At 45.2% G+C, this 21,332-nt stretch overlaps 1 protein-coding gene across 8 annotated transcripts in view; it reads left to right on the top strand.

Annotated features, from left to right (window-relative positions):
• PTPRA (protein tyrosine phosphatase receptor type A) overlaps positions 1 to 20,994 on the top strand; it is a 206,811-nt gene extending 185,817 nt beyond the window's left edge. For all 8 annotated transcript variants that reach the window (XM_061583497.1, XM_061583496.1, XM_061583498.1 and 5 more), the window contains 12 exons: positions 276 to 373; positions 1,644 to 1,763; positions 2,329 to 2,495; positions 3,383 to 3,518; positions 6,315 to 6,464; positions 8,346 to 8,439; positions 8,957 to 9,033; positions 10,768 to 10,902; positions 12,453 to 12,578; positions 13,870 to 14,021; positions 14,633 to 14,768; positions 17,025 to 20,994. In XM_061583497.1, the coding sequence (XP_061439481.1) occupies positions 276 to 373; positions 1,644 to 1,763; positions 2,329 to 2,495; positions 3,383 to 3,518; positions 6,315 to 6,464; positions 8,346 to 8,439; positions 8,957 to 9,033; positions 10,768 to 10,902; positions 12,453 to 12,578; positions 13,870 to 14,021; positions 14,633 to 14,768; positions 17,025 to 17,099 (1,466 nt within the window). In that variant the 3' untranslated portion in view covers positions 17,100 to 20,994. The remainder of the gene's footprint in view (positions 1 to 275; positions 374 to 1,643; positions 1,764 to 2,328; positions 2,496 to 3,382; positions 3,519 to 6,314; positions 6,465 to 8,345; positions 8,440 to 8,956; positions 9,034 to 10,767; positions 10,903 to 12,452; positions 12,579 to 13,869; positions 14,022 to 14,632; positions 14,769 to 17,024) is intronic.
• Positions 20,995 to 21,332: the final 338 nt, after the last annotated feature.

The following is a 21,332-nucleotide window of genomic DNA, read 5'->3' on the forward strand; positions in this document are numbered from 1 at the left end:
AGGTGCCTGAAACCTTCACGAGTTGCTGGCAGTTGGAATTGCAGTGGTGGGCTGAATAAGTTGTTGGCCTGACTCTGCATAAGGCAGTCCATAAAGGTGCTAAATTTGCTCTTCTCTTTTATTTTTAACAGGATTTATATACTACCTAATCCTCAAAATCCTCCACATGCATTATATAAGAGGATATCATTTCCATTAAACAAAATATTGATACAAATGTTTTATTTCATGTGTGTAATGCCTTCTTGTTGCTTTTTCCCCCTTGGTCTTTTTAGGACCAAAAGAAGAAACTGTGAATGACTTCTGGAGAATGATTTGGGAGCAAAACACGGCGACAATTGTCATGGTGACCAACCTGAAAGAGAGGAAAGAGGTAAGCGGCTGCTAGAGACGGTGTGGCAAGTGGAACAAGACTGGTGTAAAAGCAAAATGTGGGCATAGGAGGGGTTGTGCAGCTTGTCATTGGCTTCTTCGCAGCTGTTATCCAGTAATGGCCAGTGACGCTGGTGCCCCTCCACTGAATGGAAGCAACAGCAATGGGCCCCAGTATAAGAGGGAAGAGTGTGTTTTCCCTGCCAACTAAACATTGTGGTGGGAGAAGTAGAAAGATTTATGGTCTCTGCAAAGAAAGACATGTGGACAGCTGCACACACATTGCTCAGCGTATCGATTTGGTTGAGAGGGTCCCGAGAACTACAAGTTGTGACATCTCTCCGGAACCTTGCCACCCTAGGCTCCTTTGGGAGGAAGGCTGGGGTATTAGTTTAATAAATCAATAAACCTCCATTATTTCTCCCACCCAGTCTCCCTAACGTTATCTCACTATGCAGGCATGAATGTCTATCTCCCTGCATGAGTACTCTGTCCATATTTTTTCATTTGTTCCTTCTTCCTGGCTAGACCACTTTTCCTTGCCAGGCATCAGCCAGATCTCTGATCTCCATTAGCCCATAACCTTGGGGTTTAAGAGGCTATCATACTACCACCATCCCCCTGTGTTCCCATAGTGTGTGACTTGGGCAAGAAACTCATGTCATTTGTGCATATGAATTGGGTGGGTGGGGTGTTCTTCATTTTAATGAATTGCCCAGGCCTTCAAAGTGTCTCATGAAGCACAGCATGCTGCTGTCCTACCTCTAGGGTGCCACAAGCAGAGGATAGGAGAGGATATAGTTCATCAGTCTAGTCTGGAAGGTATTGCATAGGCAGAATCTATGTATGGAAGGCTGCTAAAACTGCCATTTGGGAATGCTCTCAATACCTGGCAGTTGGTGCACAGGCAAGGGATGTGTGTTGGAGCATCCTGCGGAAACGTGAGTGCACAGGCTTGTGTATATGTACTGTTTGATATCAAGACAGTGTCTAAGCAGTTTACAAATATATATGAAAATGGTTGGAAGTAGATGCAAGACAGAATCTGAATGTGATGTCTTTTTCTTAGTAGAGAAGAATGCTACATATAGAGAGCCAGGATGCATCTTGGCAAGAGGAAGGGTGAAGAGGGAAGGGATCCCTGACTCTTCAGATGATTTCAAAATGTGCTGTGTGTTTGCTTTTTTGAGACTTTGTTTTATTTGGTATTGTTTTTCATTTTGTTTATTTAAGATATATACATATGTATATCTCTGTGTGTTTCTCTCCAGTGTAAATGTGCTCAATACTGGCCAGATCAGGGCTGCTGGACCTACGGAAATATCCGAGTGTCTGTGGAAGATGTGACAGTCTTGGTTGACTATACTGTGCGGAAATTCTGCATTCAGCAGGTATCTCATGTTGATCCTCTCTCACATGGTGACGGTTTTCTGACCTGATCGGTGTGAGGCTGAGCCACCTTCCCCTTTTATATGCAGGTGTGTCCACTCCAGTATGCTGCAGCTTGGGGTCAACAGAGTTGGGATGGATAGATGGGAAACCAGCATCTAGTGTTTGTTCTTTAGGTCTGTTGTCATTATTTTTGGTGTGGTGGAGCATTCACTCACATGACACCTCTTCCCCTCTCCCACACCCATACTGAAGTGGTGTAGGCCAAGCACAATCTGACACATCTCAAAAAGAAGCAATCATAGTTGGTGCCTGGTGCTTCGGTGGTGCCCGGTGCTCCACACTATGGTGGAGAATTTCCTTGGAAAGATAATTTGGGTCTGGGAAGAGAAGCGGCCCCACCACTTTTGATTTTCTCTCTCCCTTATTCTTACCTATCATTGCTGATCTCTACCATAGGCTTTAGAGGTGATGAGGGAAAACAAAGGGATTCAGAGGGGTGTTATGACTCTAGATGCCTGATAATTAACCAATACGTTCGATCTGTCTTCCCACCCTTCCACCCAGGTAGGCGATGTCACCAATAAAAAACCTCAACGCCTGGTGACGCAATTCCACTTCACCAGCTGGCCTGACTTTGGGGTCCCTTTCACTCCCATTGGGATGTTGAAGTTCTTGAAGAAGGTGAAGACGTGTAACCCCCCGTATGCAGGAGCCATTGTCGTACACTGCAGGTCAGTCTGGGGACCATCTCCCTTTTCTTTCTAAAAATGTTTACAAACCACCCACTTATATAAAATATCAAGATGGTGGACAGCAATGTATGCAAATACGATAAAATATAAAATATAATGCAAATATAAAAATGACTGGCTCATCTTAAGAAAATTTAAAGGACTAAATAGGCCCATCAGCATTAAAAGGCCTTCAAGAGATGTCTGAAAGTTGGCTGCAAGGGTACTTGCCAAATTTCTGCTGGAAAAGAATTTCACAGCATGGGCCCAGCAACACTAAATGCCTGACGTCTAGTTGAGTTGCAATAGCAGCTCTCTCTACCTGAGATTCCCAGCAGCTAGTATCCAGAGGCATACTGAAAGGCGTCTTCTCCTTTTTCTGGAAAGAGTTCCTTCCAGCTTATGTTCTGAGGAAGCAGGCTGCTGTTTGGTTCTCCAAGGCTATAAGGCTTTCCCGACAGGTTCCTTCCCCCTCCCTAATTGTTTACAGAGAGGAGGCTCTCAAGACAATGCCCCACAATAAACACAAGAGAGCCAGGAGTTCAGTGATCCATGTGGAAGGGAGAGCACCTATAGTCTCCAGGGTGGGATGGGTCATGTTTGCCTCCATGGGAGGATATCTTTCACCAAACGGCCAGAAGGCACAGCCACCATTTCCAAGTGACATCACTGAGGGAGTCTTCCATGTGTACTTCTTGGCAAGGATAGTCAAACAGACAAATGTAGGCCTCTTAAGCTGCTTTGTTTTTTATTTCATCATTCTCACTGCTTGTCACTTGCATGCTGTGATCCAGCAAGTGTGGCTTGCTTTGCTGAAACAACCTGCCAGGCTAGTTGTCAAATTCTCAGAAGAGCCCAATTTCTTCTCTTTCTCCTCTCTCTCCCAGTGCTGGTGTGGGACGAACAGGAACTTTCATTGTCATTGATGCCATGCTGGACATGATGCTCACTGAGAGAAAGGTGGACGTTTACGGGTTCGTCAGCCGCATCCGGGCACAGCGCTGCCAGATGGTACAGACCGACGTAAGTCTCTCTTCTCCTGGAGGGCAAGCTTCATGCATTGTAGGCCAAACACTCGCCTTTCCATGTATTATTTGTAAAAGCATCTAAAATACAAGCCAACTAATGTACATAAATGAAGGTATGGAGGCTTAATGGTGTGACCTTGAGGTTTTTCTCAGACATATCGGCAGAAGCCGGGTAGGACAAATTCTCTGGGATTGTGTCCCCCCCCAAAGAATCATGAAGCCTCTCCGTACAAGCACTATCCCAATCTGTTTCTCTGGTCTTATTTTATTTTTCCTGCTCAGCAGCAGCAGGACAGTGGGCTTTCTGAAGGTACCAAGATCGTGATTGCTCTGAAAAGGGGTGTCTTCTGACACACAAACACACTTTTACAGTTAACTCCAGCTGCAATCTGTCTCTGGGAAGGAACCTGCTTGTGTCTTCCCAGGCCAGGGTATAGTTTGCTTCTCTCTCTTTCCCTGCTGTAAATTTGGATGGATCTAAGGACCCTGCTCAACCTGCACTGTAGGTAGGCCTGTTGACACGAGATGGTAAATGGGGGCATTCCCCCCCCCCGAGCAGTGTTTACGCCCTTCCTAGGATTTTTCAGGGGGAAGTTGTCTTTTTAATTTATGACAAGGCAGACAATGACAACCTCCATTTAAAGAATGACAGCTTGTTTTAAGAACAGGAGCAATTTAAGAATAGGACCCTCTGAAAAAATTAATGAATAAGGCAAGGCGACAGCACAACAAAAGCCTCTTCTGAATGAACCCCCAAGTCTGGTCACTCAAGACTTTCCCTGATTAAGGGTGGATTTTTCACGATCACACTATAACTACTTAAGTGATCCTGAAGAAAACCCTTGAGTTAAATATTAGAATTTTGTATTATGGGCTAGACTTGTTAGATTCCACCCCTTGAACTTTCCTTTGCTCTGCTTTTCAGTTTCAGTTGTTTTCTCTGTCCTGACAGCAATAAATAAGTATGTTTGCCTGCCTGCAGTAAAAAGTAAGAGTTTATTTATTCTGCAGTTATTGTAGTGAGTAGAATAGAATTGGGTTCTTATTGCTAAAGGGTGAAATACAGAGATAACTTAAAGTGATCTGAAAAAATAGCTACCCTAAGTTACCCTTTTACTCTTTTAAAGCACTCGCTGTACTCATAGTCATCGTGGCTGTTTTTTCTTCTTTTTCTTGAGTACTTGATGGCAGCGGATGAAAACAGCCCTAGAGGAATAGAAATATTGCTGAATACAGTTAGCCAGCTGTCTGGTCATCTAGGCTGTAACTCAGGCCTAGTTTATGATTTTCCCAATATGTGCAGCTCAGCTTGAGGCCTTTTCATATTTCTGTACAGAAAAATCAACCCAGCAACCAGTTAAGAAAAACCCAGTCACTTTCCTCAATTAGTTTTTGATTGCTTAATTAGTCCTTCATATAATTCAACAGTTAGCTTCCAGTTGCTTAGTTAAACCTTTGTATAGCAGCCACTTAAAAAGTTTTCCCTTGATAGTCCAACAGGAAGGAAAATTTAAAGGTCCAGAACAAGACTCGAAGAAGGGACTCTCAAGGGGGAGTTAACAAACACATCCTAAAGAATTTTTCTTCTCTCTGCCCTTCCCTTATCTTGTAGTATGGACAAGTTTGTTTTTCAGGTGGAATTTAAAACTGAGACAACTAACGCAGCATCAGAGCCAAGCTCAGGAGCTCACTGTCATTACCAAAGTAGTTCAGGTCATGAAGAATCAGAACACAGGGACACAGACCACAGGTGAAAGAGGGCTGTGGCATAGGCAAAGTCAAGCTTTTGAGTTTGGTGTTCCTGGGGATCTCTCAAAAAAGGTTGAGACAGATCAACAGATTAAACTTCATTCATGTAGGTTAATACAGTCTCTGAACGGAGCAGTGAAGGGAAGGTCGCGACCTTTCCCTTCCCCTGGCCAGACCTTCACGCCCTCTGCACCAGTTGGCGGGGGGGGGGGAATTGGCTGGTGTTGTGTGCCTCTCTCCCTTAAATGCCCTACTTAGAAATGTGGCTGGCTACAGGGCTGACTATAGGAACCTAGGAAGTTGCTTTATTCTGAGTCAGGCCATTGGCCCAGCTTGTTCAGTAGCATCTATACTGATTGGCAGCTGTTCTCCAGGGTTTCAAACAGGAGTCTCTCCCAGACCTACCTGGAGATGCCAGGGATTGAGCCTGCAACCTTCTGCATGCAAAGCACATGCTCTACCTCTGATCTATGGCCCTTCCCTAAGATACCACTTCTGAAGATACTGCCTCTCCGCCCTGCCCCCCACTTCCAGGTCTTCCTAACTTATCTGGAAAAGCAGAGCGGCTGATCAGTGAAGCTTCCATTTCTACCTAGGAGAGCCCTGGAGCTACAAGCCCAGCATCCCTGGCAGGAGAATATCACTATGCACATCACTTTTCTTATTGGGAACGTTGGGCCATATAGTCCCAGTGTGTTCTTTAGCAGGAAAAGAAATGTGCACTGAGGAACTGCAGTCACTGCTGTTGAATCTTTCTTCCTCTGCTCCAGGTTGGGTTAAGTTGGGAGGGCTCTTGGAGGTGAAGGGGAAGGTGGCAGCCACAGAGGCGGCAGGGAAGCTTGAGAGCCTGCTAATGTTTTGTGCATGCTTTCTTGGAGTTCTTTGCATGCAAAATATCCAGCCCCACTTGAACCATACACTGGGATGGTTGTGCATTCCTGCCTCAGGCTCAAACCCTTTAAATCCATAGGGCCATTCCCTGAACAGGTTCTATCTGAATATGGGGTGTGATTGTCTCACAACAGCTTTCTCTCTCCTTCAGATGCAGTATGTATTCATCTTCCAAGCTCTTCTGGAGCATTATTTGTATGGGGATACAGAACTGGAGGTGACCTCACTAGAGACCCACCTTCAGAAGATTTACAACAAGATCCCAGGGACCAACAGCAACGGATTGGAGGAAGAGTTTAAGGTGGGTGGTGGTTGCGGTAGCTTGGTGCTCCATTGCCAGGGACAAGCATAGCTGAAGGCATCTAGACCAATCCTGATTACTTAAGAGCATTAGAAGAGCCAATGCCCCTTCTCCTGCAGAGGAGGATGGGATCTGTGAATGGGTTGTCCCCGCCCACTCACTCCACTGAGCAGGACGGTGCAAATGAGCAGAGCTCACCTGAGTGGGATGGGCAACCTCTGCCCTGTTCTGTTCCTGCCCAGCTCCACTGCAGGACGTTTCTTCTCTTGGCTCCTTGTGAAGGAATTTAATTTAGTGCTCCCTTTCAGAGACAGATTTGCCTGATTTTGGCAAATCTAACTGCTAACAATCCTTCATCTGTTTCACAGTCCACAGTCGTGTGGGCCAGGAGATGAAAGTTAAAGTGTGACACAAATACCCGATAGACCAGAAGACCAAAAGTAGAGTGGATATGAAAAGTTTTATTAAAATTATAGTGCAGAAAAGAATTCTGATTATTAAAGCAATATATTATACTCACATACAATCAAAGAGCTAGCTATGTTTTCCAGAGAATAGGAAACAGGACTCCTCTGAAGAGAGAGACAAAATTCCTAGACTCAGGTACCCAATTCTTATAGGTGCATGCTTGACTTCAGGCCCACCCCAATATTCATTACTTGTGTCGTCCAAGACCTGAGGGCCATGATTGGACTAGCTAAATCTGGGGTCCCATTACTGTTCAGTCCCCTCTAACTCAGTTCCTTGTTTTTATGTGGTTGTCTGTCTCATGTCTAGATGGGATCACTAGATCATACTTCCTTTTCCTTACACTTCCTTTCTCATCAGTGAATGTCCACTCTTCTGCTCTTTTGGTCAGTATGTTCCCTGTTCTTGGGCCCTAAATAATTCTAACCTGAACAGTACTTAGACCATTGTCTGAAGATTCTCCTGTGTTCCCCTGTGTCTTACACAAAGTTTTTCAAGTTCCCCTTACCTCAGGTCCTAGTGTGTCAACTCATCTTCATCTAACCATTATGTATGTGTATATGAATATGGTTGAAAATGAAAAAAATGGACTGCCTTCAAGTCGATTCCGACTTATGGCTGCCCTATGAATAGGGTTTTCATGGTAAGTGGTATTCAGAGGGGGTTTACCATTGCCTCCCTCTGAGGCTAGTCCTCCCCAGCTGGCTAGGGCCTGCTCAGCTTGCCGCAGCTGCACAAGCCAGCCCTTTCTCTTTCTGCAACTGCCAGCTGGGGGGCACTGGGCTCCTCGGAACTATGCAGCTTGCCCACGGCTGCACAGGTGACAGGGCACGTAAGCCCTGAGCCACTCACTGTGAGGGTGACCTTAAGCTGGCCCTTTACACCCAGGAGACACAAACGGGGATTTGAACTCACAGACTCTGGACTCACAGCCAGGCTCTCCTCCCCACAGTGCTGTTTTTCCACTCTCCATTACCCTGAGCCCTGCCAGGATGTTGTCAGATGTCTAGTTTATTTATACTTGGCCTTCTCTCACTTCTTTTTTAAGCCTAGACGCAGCACTTTAACAAAATCCAACTCTCATTTGCAAGCAGACATTTTGTTGTTTCTACCCACAATCTCTTGGACAATCACATATAATGTCATTATTTTTTAATCGGTTTCAGGGTCTGATATTTGTCAGCCATGGAGAGAGCTCTGTTTGTTATTCTTTCTTCAAGAGTTAGCATTTCTCTTCTTGAACTGCTGTCCTATATATTTAAAAAAGAATAAAAGGCATGCTTTTTTGAACATGAAAGGACTGGTACATCTAACACACGTTAGCGGTTACAACTTTGGACCATAAGAATGGTTTTTGTGTGGCTTACATTCTGCCCATCTCTCTCTCCCTCCCTCCTTCCCCCCCCCCTGCAGAAATTAACCTCCATCAAAATTCAAAATGACAAGATGAGAACAGGCAACTTACCAGCCAACATGAAGAAAAACCGGGTGCTGCAGATAATTCCATGTGAGTGTCCTGCCTTGCTGGGAAAAGCCCAGCAGAGGGACAGTTCCTATTTGTGGGGTGGTAGCAGCGGCAGGAGCCTTGAGAAGGAGATGGCTTCTATGCTGGCAGCAACGAGATGGGATGGGGAAGGCTGGGGAAAAGAGAGAGCTGCTGTGATGCAGGGAAAGAATCAAGGTTTTAGTAGTAATGGCAATTGGTGCAAGAGGAAAGGGAAGAGCGTCTTACATAAATGAATCATGACTAGCAATTATATAGAAGAAAATTTAGTTGCATCCAATTGTCATTTGCTTACAAAATATTTAAGCATTTCAGCAGTGGAATGTGAAGGACCATTTTTTTCCATTCTGTATGCCTCCCCCTGGGGGAGCGTTTGCAGCTGTACACTTCCCTGTTTGGGTGTTGCTGTGGAAACCCATCTCTTCTGAGCTCCAGTGTTGCAGACCCAGTACCCTCACCTAAACACATGCTGCCAAATATTTCTAAAATAGTTAGCTTGTTTGCCTGGTCTTTCCTGTAGATGAGTTCAACCGGGTGATCATTCCAGTGAAGAGGGGTGAAGAAAACACGGATTATGTGAACGCCTCATTTATTGACGTGAGTTGCTTTTCCCTGCTGCGACTTTCTTTCCTTTCACCAAATGTGCCCTGGGTAACGCGCTTGCTTTAATCTTAGTCATAGAATGAAAGCTTTGGAACTCGAACCTTCTTGGCCTTTTTGATAAAGCCCTTCTCCTGCCACATCTTGGTGAACAGAAGCTGCTTTTTCTACATTAAAACTGTCATCACCCAGAGCTCCTTCTCATATTGTTCTGCCCCAGTCATCTTTGTGCAGGAAAAACGGCTACGAACACAGGCCTGTTTAACGTTGTGTTGGTCTGATCCATGCAACCAGTTGCAGTCCTCAAATCAGGTCCGTGCATTTTATGTGTCAGAGCTAGCTTACATGTTCCATAGGATTAAGAGGCAAAGCTATTCCTGGACTGGGTCATTAATGGTTACAGGTAAGGACAGCAACTTTGAGCATTTCCCCATTGATGGGGAGCCTCCTGTGTGTTGAAAATTAGTCTGGCAAACAGAAGGGTTCTACAGAACCTTTTCGCTGGATGCTGTCTTTCTCTGAGCAGGGAGGATATTTTTGTGAGGTATCATTCCAACTTGCAATCCTTTTAACCTGCTGCCTATAGAAATCCAGACACACACCTTTACATCTTGATTCTTCTGAATGCATAAAAATGACCCTCTAATTATAGGATCACTCCCAATATTGCAAAGACTCATCTTTTGTCCATTTTCTCCCATCTTCCCTGCATGCAGTTCACTGTGGAGAACTGCTTATGCTTAGCCAATTTTCCGCAGGTGACTTCACACCATTCATGCTTTTGCCGATTCCCTTTCCCTTTGGTGGGCTATTTGCAGAAGCAGCTGCCAGTGCCAATGATACAGAAGGAGTTGCTGCATGTGGACGCCAGACTTCAACTGGAAGTGCATGCAAGCGGGGTTTCTTTGCTCTCTTAATGGTATTGAAAATGTTGTCAGCCTCTGTTAGCCCCGCATCATGCCCCTTGCTGAGCAGCAAGCCATGAAGAGCTCTTAGATATAGGAACAGGACACTTGGTAAGGAGTTCCAGTCAATCTAAGAACCAGGCATGCTGACAGGCAGTGCCTACTAGGCATCTTTAGCACCCATCTTGCTTCCAGGCCAGTCTTCAGTTTGTTCATCCAACTGAGAAGCAGAATTCTTTCTTGCCTGCCGGTCGGATCAGCCCATTTCAGTCAGGCTCTCATGTCTGCCAGCACTCAAGTTCACTTAATGCTTACCCCCTTAACATGCATCGCATTCCTGCAGCCATGGTGGCTTTCAAAGAGTGGCGAAAAGAAAGGTGGAATATTCTAATCCCTGTGTGTTGTATGAATACAGAGTGGTGGTTATTCTAGATTGATTAAGCTAGTGTTATAGTACTGTGGTCTTCTGGATGCGGTGTCAGCCTTTGTTAATGTTAAGGCAAGTACAGCATCAGCACTCACCTTTGCCTCCTTCCCACCGCACTTGCTTGTCAGGTATCTGGGTCAAGAAGCCCTTTGTTGATGTGCACACATTTTACCCAAGAATTCAATTTCCTGCCTTGCTGAACACATTCCAGTGACTAAGCTCCTTTTCTCTGTGCCCTCTTCTTAAATGGTAGGAGGAAGGAAGAGAGTCTTCTTTTTTGTCTTGACAGCATTACAGCTGTTGGACGTTCCTCAAGCCAAGTAAATGCTGCTCCAGCTGTTGGCTCTGTCCAGCCTTGCTGCTATGTCCCTTCCTAGTAACCGTGTCTTCCAATTCCAGGGCTATCGCCAAAAGGATTCCTACATAGCCAGCCAAGGCCCTCTTCAGCACACAACAGAGGACTTCTGGCGGATGATATGGGAGTGGAAGTCTTGCTCCATTGTTATGTTGACAGAGCTGGAAGAGAGGGGTCAGGTGAGCAAATGGGGATTGGGAAAGAATGGTCTGGGCGGCACATGCTGCAGATTAGATGCTTAAGCTAAGTGGGCATGGCCCTTGAAGCTGCCTGGGCGGCGGAGCCACATGGAAGCCACTTTGAGCTCCTTGGAGAGGTATTTGTGCAATATCTGGATAAGCTGCATTACAAAGCGTTAGGCAGTTCATTGCACACTCATGCCTCAGCTGAGCTCCTGTAGGAGTTCTTAACCTGAACGCTGAAAATTGCTTTATTGCTCAGTGTTGAAGCTGCTGCATCCTTTAATGGGTTGGAGTCTCTCCCGCTAAGCAGATCTTGGGAGAAACTGCCAAGTACGGAACCCTTCTTGGAGTGCCCAGAGCTCAGTGGTAGAGGACATGGTCTGGATGCAGAAAGGCCTCTGGCTGCGTCCCCAGCACCTTTACTTAAAAGGGTCCAAAACAGCAGGTCTGGGAAAGGCCTCTCTGCCTGCGATAATGGAGAGCCTCTTCTGCGTTAACCATTGTAGGGATGGAGCACTGCTCCCAACAGAGCATAAGGTAGCTTTACCAGTTCGCAGTGTCTTTTCAGCTAGCAAGAGGATAAATGAGGTAAGCATTGCACATAGCTAGTAGAGCTCTGCACTCCTGCCCCCAAACCCTGGTGTTCAAAATTCTCAACCCTACTATAGATGTTCCAGACTCTTCTTTTTATACAGAGCCATTGCTGTCCTCAGAATTGTCACATGCAACCATAGGGAAATTAGAACCTTTTTCATTAGTTTGATCCAATAAAAGGATCCTATTCCCACTAAGTATGTCCCATACACTTACTGTACATAAGACCAGACATAAGAGGATGGCATCACCAGGGTTTCACATATGTGACAGCCAGTAATCTTGTGTGCAGGTGTGATCACCAGTTAAAGAGCAGTGTGAGACTCCTCCCCCACCCTGAGTTCTCCATGCATCTCAGGGGGAAAAGAGGCAGAGGACTCAGGAGAAGGGAAGGTGTCGATGGCTGCCAAGACTAGACCTCTGACCACTGCAGAATAGCCAAGGAAACTTACATTCTGATTTTTTAGAATATTATTCCTGTTACTATTTCTGACTTCAGAATAAAAGTTTGGGATTTTGCTATCTGGAACCAATGTTCTTCATTTGCGTAAATCCTGCAATAATAATATCTGGGCATTTGTAATTTGGCAAGGAATTTGTGTCAGTTTTAAACTGGCCTGCATTTGTCTTCCTTTGAGAGTTTGACTCTTTGTCTGAGGCTGGTAATGTTTTCCCCCCTGAAAAGAATTCCCCCCCCCTCCAAAAAGAAGGACAGGAAGATCTCATGCTCTGTCTTCTAGCCCAGCCTTTCCCAACCAGTGTGCCTCCAGATGTTGTTGGACCACAACTCGCATCAGCCTCAGCCAGCATTGCCAATGGGAGGCTGATGGGAGTTGTGGTCCAACAACATCTGGAGGCACACTGGTTGGGAAAGGCTGTTCTAGAGGCTCTTTTGTGTTGTTATACCTCACCACCTTCCCCTTTACTGTCTTCCCTGCTTTCTGATTCTTCAGGAGAAATGTGCCCAGTATTGGCCTTCTGATGGCTCTGTATCCCATGGTGATATCACTGTGGAGCTGAAGAAAGAAGAAGAGTGTGAGAGCTACACAGTGCGGGACCTGCTAGTGATGAATACCAGGGTAAGTGTTGGGACACACTGTGTGGTTGTACTGCTGGGGCTTAAGTAATGATGATGGTGGCCCTTGAGTTCCCTTGGAGGAAGGGCCATTGCTCAGGGATAGAGCATCTGCCTTGCATGCAGAAGGTCCCAGGTTCAATTCCAGGCATCTCCAGGTAGGCCTGGGAGAAACTCCTGCCTGAAACCCTGGAGAGCCACTGCCAGTCAGTGTAGACAGTATTGAGCTAGATGGACCAATGTTCTGATGCAACATAAGGCAGCTTCCTATGTTCCTATGAGTCTCCAGGACGTGCACTTCTGCTCTTCCCGGAAACATTCTCCTCTAATGCCTCCTCTGTTTTGATATTCATTGCCAGCTGCCCCCAAATAGCAGGTGTGCTGTCGTTCTCTGGATTAATTAGGATATTCCATTTGCCACATGCAGGGCATATTCTCATATTGTGATGTCTTTATCAAAATACACCTCCATAGTTATAGGATAATTATCAGTGGCACAATCTTGTTTCCTAGCATTCAATGGAAACTTATTAATGTTTATTACCCATTCCAAAGATGCATCTGAATATTCAAAATGCTCATGGGGAAGCCTTCGTATCTCTCAGGCCCCATCTGCACTATACATTTAAAGTAGTATCATGCTGCTTTAAACAGTAACAGCTTCCCCCAATAATCCTGGGAATTGTAGTTTGTTAAGGTTGCTGAGAGTTGTCAGGAGACCCCTATTCCCCTCACAGAGCTAGTTGCCAGTGTGGTTTAACTGTCAATTCCTCTTCCCAGGGAACTCAGAATTGTAGCTCTGTGAGGGAAATCAGGGTCTCCTCGCAACTCTCAGCACCTTGAACAAACTACAGTTCCTGGGATAGTTTGGGGGAAGCCATGACGGTTAAACTGGTATTGTAGTGCTTTAATATAAGGTGCAGATGTGGCCTCCTTACTTGCAGCACTGGGATTGTCTTCCAGTACTGCTGGCTCTAATCTAGGGTTTCTTTCCTAGTCCTTCGCTGTCACCAATCCCTTGACTAGCTCTTAGGATCATTTTGTATGGCTAGGGCATGTACTCTCCTTTTTCTGTTCCTGATTCTTACACTTTGAGAAAGGGCTTTAATTCCAAAATGCATCTCTATATACTAGCAGTCCTCCAAGAGCATTCTTTCACCAGGTGACAACCCTGTGAAGGATATGAATAGGAAAAGGGAGAAGAGTGGAGAAAGCTTGCTCCTGACAGCCTGCTGGCCATTTTCTCAAATCAGATGCAGGCTTTTCTGAGAATTTCTCAATTTTTCCTTGACTAGGAAAACAAAACCCGGCAGATCAGGCAGTTCCACTTCCATGGCTGGCCAGAGGTCGGCATCCCCACCGACGGGAAAGGAATGATCAACATCATTGCAGCTGTGCAGAAGCAGCAGCAGCAGTCTGGGAACCATCCCATCACTGTACACTGCAGGTAATCAAAGAGTCTGTACACGCAACCCAGCCTGTGCAATCTGGCTTGTATCATCCATATTTCCAGACAGCAGGAATTGGCAAGGCTCCAAGTGTGTTGTGTGAAGGCGCCATCAGCACCACAAACTCAGTACAGTTTGGGTTCAGATTTTGGTTAAAAAGTAATTGCTGTTAAGCTTGGTGCCGGTATTTCCCTTGGGCCACAGTTAAAAGGGATGGGGTAGAATTTGCAACCAGGCTGAGGGTAGGGAGCATATATTTCTGCAGGTGGCTCCAGACCTCTTAACTGGCTACAAGGAAGGCAGCAGCACTGTATCTGAGCCAGCCTTTTGTGACTGCCAATAAGCAGTTATCAGTGCACGTCTGTAAGGTTTTTGCTGTTGTTAGAGTTTGGCAAGACAGTGCCTTCAGTAAGTGATTTGACCTAACTTTTTCTTTATAAATGGAGTGACATTTTCATTGGCCTGCCCTTGAGACTTCCTCCTCAAAAGAGTTTTAAATATCTACTGGAGCTACCAGATGGGATTAGGCGACTCTCCCATCTCTAAGTGGGATCAGTGAATGAGAAGGCCTTTGTTTGTCACTCAGTTTTTGACTTTTGTTTTTTTCCAGTGCTGGAGCTGGACGAACAGGGACCTTCTGTGCATTGGGCACTGTCTTGGAAAGAGTCAAGGCTGAAGGAATTCTGGATGTCTTTCAGACAGTGAAGAGTTTGAGGTTACAGAGGCCACACATGGTCCAAACACTGGTAGGCATGAACTACTGTTTGAGGAGTGGGGTCATGGTGAGTGGATGGATTGAGCTTTGCAGAGCATAAAGTGCAGCAAGAGGTTCCCACCTGTAGGTGTGAGCTGATCCTCTGGTCCCTTCCTCACGCCAGAGCCCCATGTTTTGTCCCTCTTGTCAGTTCCTGCATAGAAAGTCCTTGCAGAGAGAGAGCGTAGTTGCCCTCCCTATCAGCCCATCACAGCAGCAGTTCCAGAGTGAAATGCTGGGTATTATTGACAACATTGCTACACAAACTTGGTTCAGACATTCATCCTCCTGCTCTTTTCTCTCCATGCATCAGAGATGCACCTGTGTGAGGAAGGGGCCATGTGGACCAAGCTGTGCACACAAAGATATGAAGCTTCCGTATGTGAATCAGACCGTTAGTACATCTTTTCCTATGCTAGGTATCTGGTTGGCCACTGTGAGAACAGGATGCTGGACGAGATTGGCCATTGGCCTAATCCAGTTGCAGGCCTCTTCTTAAGTTCTTACGGCAGCAGCTCTCCAAGGTCTCTGGCAGACTTTGCCATGGTGGATCCTTTTAATTGGAGGAGCCTGTGACCTCCCTCATGTATATAATATTTATGTACACAAAAGGACCAAAAAAAAAGAATTGGATGGATCGGGGCAGTGGCCCATCTAGTCCAGCTTTCTGTTCTCACAGTGGCCAACCAGTTGCCCATGGGAAGCCCACAAGCAGGCCCTGGGCGCAAGGGCACTCTCTCCCCACACACTTTCTCTGCCACTGAGCCATGGTGCCTGCTCTGCTATGACTGACAACAGTTTCTAGTTGTGGAAATGGTAGTTTCTGCTTGAACCAAACATTTAGAGTTGGAGGAACCAAAAAGCCATCCAGGCTAAACCATCCAATCCCAAAAGGTGGTCCCACCCACCATATCTAGATCAGTTTTCAAATTGTTATCCTGGCCCTACTTGAAAGGTTGCCACACAGAGGAGGGCCGGGATCTCTTCTCAATCATCCCAGAGTGCAGGACACAGAATAACAAGCTCAAGTTACAGGAAGCCAGATTTCAACTGAACATCAGGGAAAACTTCCTAACAGTTAGAGCAGCACAACAGTGGAAGCAATGACTAGGGAAGTAGTGAGCTCTCTGACACTGGAGGCATTCAAGAGGCAGCTGGACAGCCACCTGTCGGGTATACTTTAATTTGGATTCCTGCATTGAGCAGGGGGTCGGACTCGATGGCCTTATAGGCCCCTTCCAACTCTATGATTCTATGAACTTGGCATTCTAAAGGAAGCTTATCTGTATTCCACAGTGAGAAGATTAGCAATAGTCCATGAGCTTCCTTGAAAGGCAACTTGTCCATCTCCATGGATTTTTTTTCTCCTCCCCATTTCTGCAAGAGTGGCCACTTGGGGTTGTTGTATATGTTTGAATGTGCCCCTTGAGCAGAGTCTACCCAGCAGGCCTGTCCCACCTAAAGTGAATCCCAGTGTCCTGTATAGCTCCCAGGAGCTCCTTAACAGGAAACTCTAGATGGATAGGGTTCCTTGGACCTAGAAAGATTTTTGAGAACTGCTAGCCTATTCAGTCCAGGCAGGTATAGAGAGCTGTTGCATGGAACACAACTGCCGAGCAAACCACCCTAGTTGTAAGCAAGCCAGCCAAGCCAAACATCGGGAAGACAAAGAGGTTATGCACATGCACGCACGCACGCACTCATAGCCTTGGTTAAAGAAAGTGTGTGTCTGGATTAGGAATATGGGTCAAAGGAGCAATAGTGTGGAATCTTGCCAGGAATTGTCTGCCTTTTAATGGGTGCTTGGGGGGGTGTAACTTACTGGTAGTGCACAAGCTTTGCAGGTCCCAGGCTCAATCCTTGGCATTTCCAGGGAGGGCTAGGAAACACCCCTGTCTCAGACCCTGAAGAGCTGCAGCCGGTCTGTGCAGATGTAGTATTCTTCAACCTTGGGTCCCCAGATGTTGCTAGACTACTGCTCCCATAATCCCGAGCTGGCTTAGCCAGTGATCGGGTATGGTGGGAGTTGTAGTCCAACAACATTTGGGGACCCAAGGTCGAAGAATGCTGGTGCAGACAATACTGAGCTAGATGGACCAATTTTAATTCAGCTTTCTACATTGCAATACCTGGTTTTGGTCATCCTGTATTTAACAGGCAGGTGGTTATGTTGCAACTCCAGCATGTCTAGGGAATTATAGTTCATTGTACAACTAACACAGTATTTTCTTTTCTGACTATTCTCTAGGAACAGTACGAATTCTGCTACAAGGTGGTTCAGGAATACATTGACGCCTTTTCAGACTACGCCAACTTCAAGTGAAAATGAAAATCACACAACAGAAGAGTTGCCTTCTTTAATACTTTGTAATATTCTGTTTGTTAATATCCCCTGCCCCCAAAATGTGTATATATCTTAACTGTTTTAGAGGGTTGGTACCATAAGATTCCTATTAGCTGGAGATTTTATATGTAGCAAAAGTGTTAAAAAGAGATTGTAGGCACTTTTTTTCCAATGTTTTATTGGGGAATTAAATAGCGTGATATTTGGATTAATATTGTCAAATCTCTCTACTGGAGAGTTGATGCAGGCTGTTTTTGTTTTGTAAATCTATTTTTTTTTCCTTGAGGGAGTAAAGCCTTTTAAAAAACCAAATGAGATTCTGCATATCGACCTTTTATTTTAAAAGAAAAAAAAATAGTGACTCATAAATACAATTTTTAAGAACAGGTTTTTTTTTCCTCCCCAGTTTAAAAGATGGGGGCACCCTGCAGGGATCTGGATGTTTAGGCTGCTGTTTAAGCAGTGAACTCCCAGAGTTGAAGGATCCCAATGTTTGGAATAATAATTGGGGAAGAAAAGTTGCTCTGCCATTAACATAACACCGTTAAAAAGCCCTTTTAAGCTCTGCAAGAACCTACTATTCATTTCAATGGGACTTGCATGGCAAGTCTTAATTGGACTGGGCCCAGATTTCATCTTTGGAGAGGGAGAGGAGAGGAGGGATATAGGACTCTCTTTGCAAAACAATCTGCTTTATTTGAAGCAAATGCAGTTTCCCCTGTTCCTCTTGGTAACAGCTTGGCATTTCTTGATCAGTTTGTCTTCTTCCTCCACCACCATTTCTGTGGGAGCAACTCTCCATAGGAGTATGTCTGGGGGTTTGTCTCTTTTCCTTTTTTCTTTCGTTTGTCAGGAATCCTCTGTGGAAAGAGCATGACCACCCTGTTGCCTTCAAAGGAGCTGGGATGGTGAAATGATAAAGAACGTTCTTGATTTGGGGGAAGATGGCTGAGTGGTAGAGATGTAATTAAGGAGCAGATAGCACTTGAAGTCTTCATTGACCTGGATGCTCATACATCACTTAGGAGACCTTTGCTATCTAGCAGTAGCATCTGAAGTGCTTCGCCACCATGGATTTTTTGGAACAGCAAATAAATAAATAAATAACACGATGAGAATAGATAGGAGTACCCTTGCTGGAATCTAAACAACCTAGTTGCAGCAACCTGGATCCAGGAATATCTTAACGTTTCACATTTTCCCTTCTAACTTAGGCCGACATGAATGAGACTGTACACTGGTATGTTGGCAGGCCTGCTTGTGTTTTAACATGCCTGGTCTAACTGCATTAATGGCTCATTTCTGGCTAGAGGCCCAGAGCTATGTGCATCATTAATCTAAACGGAAGCAGCAAGCAATCCAGTCTGCAGAGAGCTTTGGAAGGTGTGTCTGTCCCAGAGCTTGGAAAAGTTACTTTTTTGAACTATAGCTCCTATCAGCCCCAGCCAGCATGGCTACTGGATTGGGCTGATAGGAGTTGTAGTTCAAAAAAGTAACTTTTCCAAGCTCTGGACTCTGTCCAAAATCCACATGCACTTCTATCTGGCTCAAAGCAATGTAGAAGACTTTAATATATCAAAATCACAAATTCGTTACAACATGTGAATGATGAAGCCTCTCAAGTCCATATAAAAACGTGGGTTTTGAGGAGTCTTCAGATTGTAATATCCATACATGGGTAAAATATATACAAAACGTTTAAAGTGCCAGACACACTTCTAACTTTCTGCCACTAGAGAAGGCTAGATGGGCAACATTTTATATACTGGATAAATTATCCACGTCTTACAGGACATTTGAGATGTGAATACTCCAAGGAGTGTAGTGCAGGTAACAGAACACAATTAAGATGACTAATGTAAGTAAGGAACCGTCAGCCTGAGCCCTATCCAGAGACCTTTGTGCCTGGCTGTGAGAGGTGTATGCAGCCCACCCTTTTTGTAGATGACACTTGATGAGCTCTGTACCTTCCCCCATGTGATACAACTTTGACACATCCCATTACACATGTTGGCTTCCTCTGATGTGACTGGGATTTGCCTACTCCCAACAGAACTTGGTCTCTGCCTATTTTGAAATGTGCTCATGGGTAGACTTTGTTTTTTAAAGATTGAAATGGTTTGGAAGTTAATGAAAGTTTTCCACTGAGGTGACCTTGCCAACCTTTTTTGCTTCTTCTACCCTTGCCAAGGAATGCTGTGTCTGAAATGGAGACTTGTCTTCATGAACAAGGCCCAGATAATCTCCCGTAGCTGGCCAAGCTGGTTAACAAACATGTTGTGGCCCAAATGGGAAGTGATCTCCAACAGGTGTCGAGTGCCTTTTATGTATTTATTTTTTGAGGTGCCATGTATGCTTTACCCCTCTTGGGCTCATCACTTAGTAGCTCTTACCTATTTGTTGCCAAAAAGCCATTTTGAGGAAGAGTCCCAACATCTCATGTAACCAGCCTGATGCCAACCTCCTTCCTTCACTGAAAATGACTCCTGGCTTTTCCCCAGATGGCAAAAGTGAAAGGAAAACTGACCACATCCACAATCAGTCTTGTTCTCCTTTATTTTCTGGCTATGGGACTAAATTGAGCATGCATTGGCCCCTATTCTTGCTAATATATAAGTGACCAAGGTTGGGGGCCAGAAGCATTGCATTCTTAGACTACCATTGTACATTGCTAGTCAGCACAGTTGTGCCCACCCTAATTGGTATCCATGTAAGGCAGTAACAGGAAAGTTGTGGCCCTCCAAATGTTGCAGGATCCCATCATGCCTCGCTATTGACCATGCTGGCTGGCTGGTGCTGATGAGAGTTAGGAGTCCCAACAACTTTCCCAACAGCTTCTGGAGAGAGGCAGGTTCCTTATTCCTGATATAAAGGCTTACTCCCAAATAGTTCTTCCAACAGAATGTTTGTCATGCGGGCCATGTGCTTTTCAAATGGATATACGTAAATGCCGTGCTATGCTAAGTGAGCTGTTAGAAGAACCACTCCTTGCATTAAGAGCACATGACTGGCAGTCGTATGAGGTCCCTGGGGGAAGGGCCCTAGTTCAGTGGCGGCACCTCTGCTTTGCGTGTGGAAAGTCACAGGTTCGATCCCTGGCATCTCTGGGTCGGACTGGGAGAGATTGTCTTCTGAAATCCTGTAGAATTGCTGCCAGTCAGTGTAGACAATACTGAGCTTGATAGACCAATGGTCCGACTCAGTATAAGGCAAACTACCTACATTCCCAGGCATCTCCTACTAAAAGGATTGCCGGTACCAGTTGAGGGACTTTGGAGAGTTGCTGCCAGCCAGAGGAAACAAAGCTGTGCTTGATGTACCATGGGTCTGACTTGGCAGATGGCAGTGTCACCTATTCAATCTCAAACAGCAAGGGTGCAGCCATGGGGTAAGGGTGTAAAAAAGAAGTCTTGGTCTAATGAGCCCCTCTTACACCACAAGTAGTGGTGTAACTCGTATTGCCTAGCCGTACCCTCACTTGACACCTGGGGCAAAATTCTTTTCTACCCAAAACAGACATCTGCCTATAATAAAACTATACAGTTAAGTACAGTGTGGTGTTTATGCTGCGTAAAACAGTATCTGCTTTTTTTTTTTTTTTTGCTTGAGCAAATGTGTTGCAGTTACGAGTGAGCACAATTGGTGTCTTAGCTTTAGGGGCCAAGCCCTTACGTGCCAAAAATGATGCGCTTGCCCTGCCTCCACCTCCCTGCAGATCTGCCACTTGGATATATTGGGACTGCTCATTCAGGCCAGAGCAAAGCTGTGGTTTCCCTTCTGTTTCAGTAGCTGTAACTCCATGCTGCCTTCTTACTGAATGTCTTAATATCTTGTATTTATTTTTTTGTTGACTAAGTAAATGCTTTTTTAAAAAGTGGCCTGGTTATTTCTTTAACAATAACATAATATAGATCGTATTGGTGGGATGGGGGGAGATAGGCGGAATGCATGGGGTCTAAACTTTTTATTTGTTGCAATATATTGGCTGATTAACCTCCCATGCAACCCCAGTTTCAAATGTGTTGGCTGAAAAAGTCCCAGAATACCTCTGCTTGCTCTTAGCTACTGAATGACCTATATTTGTGAAGGCCTTATGACGGTCTGCTTAGAAACCCTTTTCTGCACTCCAAACCCCTTTCAGCTTCCAAGCAATCTATTTTGGAAATAGATTTACAGAACATTGATGACGAACATGGAGCCCCTAGAGATCTC

This window comes from Rhineura floridana, chromosome 9 (genome assembly GCF_030035675.1).
Source record: "Rhineura floridana isolate rRhiFlo1 chromosome 9, rRhiFlo1.hap2, whole genome shotgun sequence".
Lineage (NCBI taxonomy): Eukaryota > Metazoa > Chordata > Lepidosauria > Squamata > Rhineuridae > Rhineura > Rhineura floridana.